Source organism: Megalobrama amblycephala, linkage group LG18 (assembly GCF_018812025.1).
Source record: "Megalobrama amblycephala isolate DHTTF-2021 linkage group LG18, ASM1881202v1, whole genome shotgun sequence".
Classification (NCBI taxonomy): domain Eukaryota; kingdom Metazoa; phylum Chordata; class Actinopteri; order Cypriniformes; family Xenocyprididae; genus Megalobrama; species Megalobrama amblycephala.
This window is the reverse complement of record NC_063061.1, coordinates 8,108,198-8,117,414: the sequence shown is the minus strand read 5'-3', so window position 1 is coordinate 8,117,414 and position 9,217 is coordinate 8,108,198. Positions and strand designations below refer to the sequence as shown.

At 37.6% G+C, this 9,217-nt stretch overlaps 2 protein-coding genes across 5 annotated transcripts in view; one reads left to right on the top strand and one right to left on the bottom strand.

The window, feature by feature from the left end:
* Positions 1 to 1,569, top strand: part of rnf121 (ring finger protein 121) — a 38,915-nt gene extending 37,346 nt beyond the window's left edge. For all 4 annotated transcript variants that reach the window (XM_048166009.1, XM_048166006.1, XM_048166007.1 and 1 more), the window contains one exon: positions 316 to 1,569. In XM_048166009.1, coding sequence (XP_048021966.1) covers positions 316 to 436 — 121 coding nt within the window. In that variant the 3' untranslated portion in view covers positions 437 to 1,569. The remainder of the gene's footprint in view (positions 1 to 315) is intronic.
* Positions 1,570 to 5,786: 4,217 nt separating this feature from the next.
* On the bottom strand, positions 5,787 to 8,232 carry ripply1 (ripply transcriptional repressor 1). Its single transcript, XM_048166242.1, has 4 exons — positions 7,537 to 8,232; positions 7,349 to 7,427; positions 6,611 to 6,684; positions 5,787 to 6,418 (listed from the first exon to the last, which is right to left on the bottom strand). The coding sequence occupies exons 1-4, from the start codon at positions 7,593 to 7,595 to the stop codon at positions 6,217 to 6,219; spliced, it is 414 nt and encodes a 137-aa protein (XP_048022199.1). The 5' UTR covers positions 7,596 to 8,232; the 3' UTR covers positions 5,787 to 6,216.
* Between the last annotated feature and the right edge of the window lie 985 nt (positions 8,233 to 9,217).

Here is a 9,217-nt window from a genome sequence, read left to right as displayed (position 1 = left end):
TGTTCAGAAGTTATATCAATTTAGGTAAAAGCTGTGATATCCACTGCTTTTGCCATTTTCCTGAAACTATAACCATAAGTCTGCCAACCAGGTTATTTTACTGATTTTATTCCAATCAGGTGAATAGCTATGTCATGTCTATGTATTTATTTGATAAGCAGCTGTCTGCATGGAATAATGTATATTCAGCAGCTTATTACTGCGTCACGTCAGGATCTGGCAGGTTTCAACTTATTTAATGTTTAAATAAACCCATTTTATTCACCCATTTTGTTTTTTAAAATAGCAAATTTAGCACCTTAACTCCGTCCTTAGATGGGAGAGACCTCATGTCATGTACGGACAGCTGCTGGACTGGCTGCGCTACCTCGTGGCCTGGCAGCCTGTTATCATCGGGCTGGTACAAGGCATCAACTACCTCCTGGGTTTGGAGTAACAACAGCACCCAGTGTAGAAGGACTAGCATACTTGACTCAAACTGCAGCAAATAAATGTCTTTGGTTTCACGGAGACAGGGACTTTTTTTCCCCAATTACTGTCTCTGTGTTTTGCTGTGCTAATGTGTCATCAAATGAAATTCTACTAGCAGTCTGATGTTGGATGTTTTTGTTGACATTTGTTTATGGACTACTTGAAGTTTGGACCTTTTGAAATTTGCGTAAACTATTTCCCATGTGCACATTGGGTTTTATAAAAAATAAATAAAATTGCTGTAAATATGTGCTCACCATAAGCACACTCTGGGCCATGTGCATGCGTTCTTTGACTGGTGTGAGCTAAGTAATGAAGGAAATAGAATGATTTAAATGTTCACTTTTAATTTGACACTCTTGTGAATTGAGTTAAGCATTTCAAATGACAAGAAAGCATTTTCCTGAAGTTATAGTGCACATGATTAGCAGACGGTATAAAGACAGACGCTGCCGGACTCATTCGGTGGTCAAGCGGCCCTTTGCCCAGTTTGAGTAGGTGTGATGACACACACAGGTATGTTGTCGGTGGTGTCGTGTGCAGACGGAAAGAACCCTAATGATGACCCCTTCCTTATTTTTTTCTCAACATTATGAAAATATTTTGTCAAATTTGAAGGAAACTGAAATACTTGTATGTTTTAAATTTTAAATGTTCTGTCAGTGACACATTGATGTATTATTTTTGAAAAATCTAAAAATATCTGTTCTGTTTCAACTAAAAATATTTAAACATCCTAAAATATATAGAATAATGCCTAAAACAAATAAACTAATTTGCCAATGGAAATTGAGAATAATATGCTTCCCTGTTAGATTGTTTTTTTTAAAAAGACAAGGATATGAGTAGGAAAATGTAGTAATGTGTTGGCACAGATGGCATTTACCATCCGTATTATCGTGTACCGTTGAACTTGCCAGTATAACAAGGATGGGTTATTTCAGGGAGGAGACGGTGGCAATGCAGGTATGCACAATTTTCCACTGATCGGGTTGATAAAGGGATTTTACTTTTGTGAGTATGCAAAATCTGTGTGTTGTGTAGTGTGTGTGTATGCACACTTTTAGGATCTCAAGAAATAAATGTTTTTCTCTAATACACATTTCTCACAATTAATCATACCCTTTTATTAAATACTTTTTGCAACCTCATTTTGCCAAGTTAACAGCTCTGAGTTTTCTTCTATAATGCCGGATGAGTTTGAAGAACACCTGACAAGAGATCAGAGACCATACAGAATCTTTCCAGACCCTTCAGATTCCCAGATCCATGTTGGTGCTTCTCGTCTTTAGTTCACTCCACTCATTTTCTTTAGGGTTCAAGTCAGGGAACTGGGATGGCCATGGCAGAAGCTTCATTTTGTACTCAGTGAGACATTTGTTTTGGTTTTGATGTTTGTTTTTAGATCATTGTCCTTTTGGAAGATCTAAACATTGCCCATTATATGATTTCTAGCAGGGACAATCAGATTTTTTTGTTTTTTTTTTTGTTATCTGTTTGGTATTTGATAGAATCCATGATACCATGTATCTGAACAAGATGTCCAGGATCTCCAGCAGAAAAATAGGCCCACAATATTAAAGATCCAGCAGTATATGTCATTGTACACATGGGGTACTTTTAACCCTTGTGTGCACCAAACCCATCTTGAGAGTTTGCTGCTAAAAAAATTCTTTTTTTTTCTTCTTTTTTTTTTTTTTGACCATAGAACATTTGAAAAGAAACTGACACTATTGGAACTTCAAACAGGATGGGTTCTATCGTCAGATGAAACAAAATTAAAAAAAAATTAGCTTTTGCTTTTTCACATTTTTGGTGTATAATTCCATTGTTCTTCACTCTTGTCTTTTCAAAATATATAATAAATATATTCAGATGTTCTTTGACTACCTTGTAAATTGACGCCCTCAGGGCATGGTTGCCACCTTGTGAATAAACTAATTACAGCAAAAGTGGTGTGTGTACTATTCTGATGATGAAAATCGCGTTATGCACATGGTACACTGACCCTCGCATACGCGTAAAAAGTTAAGTACTTTGGCCTTTAATTTACTCAGCTCCTCCCCCTCACCAGAGCCCCTCCCTGCCTAATGCTTAGTGCTAACTGCTAACAACAGTAGTCTGCTCACTGGATGAATTAATTAAAGGGTTAGTTCACCCAAAAATGAAAACTCTGTCATTAATTACTCACCCTCGTGTCGTTCCACACCCGTAAGACCTTCGTTCATCTTCGGAACACAAATGAAGATATTTTTGATAGCGATAGATATCCAGTGCAACTACCACTTTCAAGGTCTAGAAAGATAGAAATGACATCATTAAAGTACTCCATGTGACTCCAGTGGCTTAAACTCAATTTTATGAAGAGACGCGAGTGCTTTGTTTCATATGGTAAAAACTCTCCGAACATGCATTTATATAGCGCTGTGATTTTAATTAAATCATGTTGAAAAATGGACCAACTTGAGTGTAATGTTCATTAAAGACAGTACCAAAAACTCGTTGTCTGAATTATTACATATTTTGAAAAGACAAGAGTGAAGAACAATGGAATTATACACCAAAAAATGTGAAATATAGAACAAATAAACATGTGATGGACAACAATGCTTCAGAATCAAGGCAGATCCAAAAAGGTAAAGGCTGATTTTTAAAAAGATTACAAGTTAATAAATGTTTAACTGGCATTAAATGACCCAAAGACACAGGAATTTTATTAAACAATTCTTAGACAAAATGGCGAATGACAACAATTTCCAAGGTAGGATTGGTTAATAAAATGTTTAAGGTGGGGCTTAGCAAAGGTGTGTTTGCATGAACATTTCAGATATCTATAAAAGAATTTTGACTAGTCAGAATGTTAATTCCAGATATCTACATTGAAATTCTTCCTATTCTCAAAGCTAAATGCATATATCTCCAAAGAAAGGTCTTCCTAGGTCTTCCAAAAATCAGACTGAGATATCTATAATTCAATTGCAGATATATTTGATGAGGAAGAATTTCAATTCAAGAGCTCTATTAATAAGTTCTGCCTAGTCAAAAATCCAATTCAAGATATCCACAATTGTATTTTGATTAGTAATAAATTACTTTCAGGTATCAAATGTATTTTGGATATCTTTAAAAATGTTGAATTAAAGATAGCCTATCTTAATTCCAATTACGATGAGTCAAAATTGCAGAATAGAATTTACAGAGCCCCACACATAACATGCAAGAAAAAAAAAATTGTGCGCACTATTTTCTAATTTGTTCCCTCGATTTACTAAATTGTGCACGATTTACTATTTCGTTCCCCTCGATTTACTAAAACGTGCGCACAACGTACTATTTTGTTCCCTCAATTTACTATTTCGTTCTCTTGATTTATAAATCATGTCCACGATTTAGTAAATCGAAGGAACGAATTATGCTGGATAAACACCACAAGATAATCGGGCTGATTTTGGGCCGATTTCTCCCCTTCCAACAATCCTAGGTAATGTCCCGATTATCTTGATGGTTCTACAGATTATCTTATCAGATTTTCCTGTGGTGTGAGGTGTGTTAAGAGTGACTGAATCTGCTCAGAAGAACGTCGGAGGCGCCCCGATCGCGAATCGTAAATATTAAACATTGAATATTTATGATCAGAAATCCTGATGTGTGGGGGGAACCCTGAGGACAGACACGTGCACACTGGAGATTATCACTTGAAACTAAAAAATATCCAATCAGAAAGCGAGCTGACAGAAGATGGAAGCATAACAAACACAGTCATGGCCAGCACAAAGTTAAATGCATTTGGACAGCAGAGATGGAGGATCAGTTAATCGATTTGTGGCAACAGCACCTGTAAAACATACCAAAATCATTTCAAACACTATCATCACAATTTTTTCATGCCTATCATCCGCCGTGTTTATTCTGAAGTCACGAGAGATTTTGCGAGATTTCCCATGTTCACAGTCGGGACTCTGGTTGAAAGTCTGTTTGTGTGTTTGTCTGTTTGTCTGCTTGTCTTTATCATATCACGGCACACCACACACTATAGGAGCGAAACGGATAAATCTAGGATTTTTGGTCCTCATGTTTGTGGTCTCTCACATTTTGAAAATCTTAAAAGTTTTCAAAAATCTTTTAGTGTTTACCCAGCATTAGTAAATCGTGCGCACGATTTAGCCTTCTATTTTTTCCCTGCATGTCATGTCCGGGCTCCGCAGGAATTGGAATTTTGACAAGTACATCCAGGGGAATTTAATGCTAAAACGGCTTGCCATATTATTATATCTTTATCACTATTGTAAAATTGTAATTTGAAATATATCTCTAGTTAGAATTATGCCTGAAATCAATTACAGATATCTTTAATTACAATTTCTAGTCAGAACTCATTTGTGGATATCAGAAGATATTTTCCAATGGAAGAATATGACTAGTCAAAATAGCATTGTAGATATCTTTAATACATATGATTAGTCATAATCACATTGCGGATATCTTAATTCCAATTACGATGAGTCAAAATTGCAGAATAGATATCTGGAATTGGAATTTTGACTAGTGAAAACTAAATTACGACTAGTAGGGCCAGGGGAATTAAATGCTTAAATGGCTTGCCATAGTGATTTTTGTAATATCAGTATGTCACAAGGTTGCAAAATGACCTTTAAAGTCTCTTTTAAATATAACAACCCAATTTGGCTGACTGTCCTAAATATCCACCAACCTTTTGAAATTTTCAGTAACTAAATTATGTATATTAGACAGCAAATTTTGTGCTGAATCTTAATTCTGTTGGACTGCTTTCCTTATAGTGAAGATAAGAAAAAGATGAAGCAAGGACCACCTGCTATGTATTATACAAATTAAGCATTGCATTTTAACCCTTGGCCGATTATAACATATAGATACATAATAATGTATTAAATAAATAACATATCTGCAAACAGCGGCTTTCCATTGCCAAAATATTCTGACTTCGGCTGCATGTCCTAGAGAATTTTTTTTCTGGCCCATTGGCTGATACAGCCACTTCAGTGGCCTCCTATAAGAAACTGCTTTTCCTCCTATATCTGTAGATAAAGCAAAGCCATCAAGTCAGGTCTCTGTTAACTCAGTGACTTTACAGGAAGAGTCCAATCTTGAACATCAGACATTCTTAGGAGGACACTGTCATTGTGGACCGTGCCCTTTATCAGCCCTCTTTTGTCTGAAACATGGACGAACAGCAGAGCCACTTCTAGTCAGCAGATAGAGTCAGAGAACATCAAAGGACACGAGAGTTCAAAAAACAGACCTATCTGAAGAAGCACAAGGTTTGCACTCATTTAAATAGATTTTATTTTAAATCAAAAGTACAAAAGTAGAAAAATATGCCATAAATACATATATACATCAAATGTACATAAATCATAAGTTAGGGATGGGTAATAGAATACAAATAGAATTTTATATACAAAAAGAAGAATCCTGAGATTGCTCTAAAAACAACAATTCCCAATGTGGGAATGAATTTTCACTGTTCCTAACAGGAAATACATTTATGCAAGTCTCGGCATTAGTGTTTCCTGCATAAAACAATCAGTAAAATCATTCTGGTTGTGCTTTAGATGCTCACAAGAAAGACAGACCATGTCCATGCGATGAATTATTGATGGCACGAGTTCTCTAATAGAGCACGATGTGGCATTATCCAGCGTCGATGTTAAATTTATGAACTTTTCCTCAGCGTAAAGTCACATTTGCAGAGACAGCGGATGCTCAGTTGTAACTGGTGAAGTGGCCGTTAAGTTTAAGACACTCCTCGACGTCGCTGTCGTCATCTTCGTCACAGCTGTCCTCCTCCTCCTCGCTGTCTGACTCATCGTAGAAGTTAATGGTGGCCTGCACTGGGAAATTTCTGAGCAGGGCCTCGCCGTCGCTGAAGAGGTAGTCGTAGGATTTCGATCTGGGCCAGTACAGCCTAAAGTGTGAAGAAATAAACTGGTAAATACACTGAAAAATATTTGGTGTATATTTCACATTTTACAATACAAAGAAGCTCTTTTTTGTGGTAAAATAAGCCTTATTTGGAACAGATTATTGGTTTAGGACTAAAAGAAAACCATGTTGCAAAACAAAACTATTGCTCAAGCAAAATGAAATGTGTACTGACCTGACAGGGTGCTGGAAAGATTGCATCTTGCCATCTGTTGTAGTGTTACTGGGCACTTCTGGCCTGGAGTAAGGCTGGAAAGAGTGAGAAAAGACGTGTAAGACCACAGGCACAAAACTCAACTCAAAACAATGCTTCCTGTCCAGTGTTTATGAGGTGATATCACTGCCAGTTTCGTGGGTGTATAACACCCTGGGCAGGATGCAAAAGCTGTGACATGGAGGGTGTCAGGCTAAAGTGTTTGTGGGAAAATGACTCCAACTCCCTTTCCCAAACCTAGAGGTGTCTGCTTAAATCTTGGCAAGCGAGTTAGCGCTTGCTCTCTGGGAGCTGTTTTCCCCTACACCTCGTCTCTGGGCACAGACTCAGTGTTCACACTCAAGACAGCGGTGCCATATGGCCGAGTGTCTCTCTCAGTTTGTCTTTGCGTCACTGAATGGCTCGGTGTCAATGAAACGGCTCCACAGTCGCACCTTCTGCTGCCTAATGCTCACCACATGCCTGTCTGTCACCTTAAAGCTACCTGCTGCTGCTTTAAAAAACTCTACAAGTCACCATTCAAACAAACAAAACAAAACAAAACAAAAGCCGTTGAATTACACGAAGGCTAATAAATTATAGCGCTGTGGCGTTGATAGAGGTGCGTTACGGTACCATGTGTTTTCTGAGCCTAATAACATTCCTAAACAGATGGAAATTCCATTGAAATATTAGAATTGCAGTGATGGAAAAACTTACACAAGCCAGCTTGGTTTTCCGGCATTCAGTTTGAGCATCTTTTCTGGTCACGAGCCACGGTCTCCACAGGGAAGCTGGGCTGTGGGTCGAACGATAGTAATATTTTAGCTGTGCATTTAACAGTCAACCTTTATATAAGAATAGAATAGAATAGAATAGAATAGAATAGAATAGAATAGAATGCTCACCTGGTTGACTGCTTGTTCATAGTATTGGAAATTGGAGCGGCAAAGCACACCGAATTCATCTTTCTCTCTTTTCTTTCTTGGCGATAGTCCCAAATAGTCCTGTTTTGGAAGATCTCCTAGCGATGCACGCTGTGGGTGAGTCGTTGTCCTCCTGAGGGAAGTGAATGAATGAAGGAGACTCGCTCTCGGGGTTTATATGGAGCTGGTGCTGCAGAGGCGGGGCTGGGCGATGGTGCCGATGCCAAATGATCGGAGGTTGTTTTGAGAGGGGGTTTGGTGCTGTTTGCCAAATGATTGGGATAGAGACTGCTATGGACATTTTGGTGTGAAGACTTCTCCAGTTGTATAAACAGTGCGCCCCAGCGTGAGGGTGAGAAATCTGGTACCGTGAGGTTATTGCAACAACACGGAGGGGCAAACTTACACACCATCTGCGAGAAAGACGACGGGGGGCGACACAGGAGGAGTGGGACCATATATAATATAGTTAGGTTTTGACGCTACGTTAAATTGAGTTGACTACGCAGTCGTGATCAAAATTGCTGTTCCTTATAGGATATATTTAGCCAACAACATCGTTTTTCTATGAATGTCCCATATATAAGCCTATGCCTGTAGTTTTAAATCTTTTTTGTTGACAAGATTTTGTTCCTTTGGGTTAGGCGAATCAGTTCCATCAATAAAAAAACAGTACTGTCCCCATGTTATTGAACTCTTATTTTAATACTTTATTTTGTTAGGTGTTTCCATTTTGATTTTGTACGGCAACCGCTTGATTCTACTAAAACCTGAACGTTTATAGAAGCGCTAAATGAATAGTTCACTTTCAAATGAAAGTTATACCAAGATTTACTCACCCTCAAGCCATCCTAGGTGAATAGCCTATTACTTTCTTCTTTCTGATGAACACAATCAGAGATATATTAATAAATATCTTGATGCATTCGATTTTGAGCTTTGTAATGGCAGTGAGCGATACCAACGAGTATGAGCTAAAGAAACTGTTACCATTCACATCCATCCATCATAAACGTACTCCACACGGCTCCAGGGGTTAATAAAGGCCATCTGAAGGGAAGCGATGCATTTGTGTAAAAAAAAAAAAAAAATCCATATTTAACAAGTTGTGAATAGGGAAGGCGTAGGACGTAGCGTAAGCTTTTTGAACTGCGAGAGGCGTTGCGCTTTCTTCCTAAATTGAATACCAAAGGCAGTCTGGCAGAAACTAGATATTTTACTTTATAACTTTGTTAAATATGGATATTTTTTACACAAACGCATCACTTCGCTTCAGAAGGCCATGTGGAGTACACGTTTATTATGGATGTGGATGGATGCACTTTCTTCAGCTCATACTCATTGGTATCACTCACTGCCATTATAAAGCTTGGATGTATCAGGATATTTATTAATATTTATCTGATTGTGTTCATCAGAAAGAAGAAAGTCATATGTACACCGATGGCTTGAGGGTGAGTAAAGCTTGGGGTAATTTTCATTTTAAAGTAAACTAATCCTTTAAATTCTCTACATCATGCATAATTATATGCAAACATACAGGCTTAGCTATGTTTTTATTTAGCTAGTTTGAGGTTATACAAAGCAATTTATTAACGCGCAAATTCTTTCTTCATCTCATAGAATGTTAAACATCTTTATTTCAAAATATCCTAAACACGTA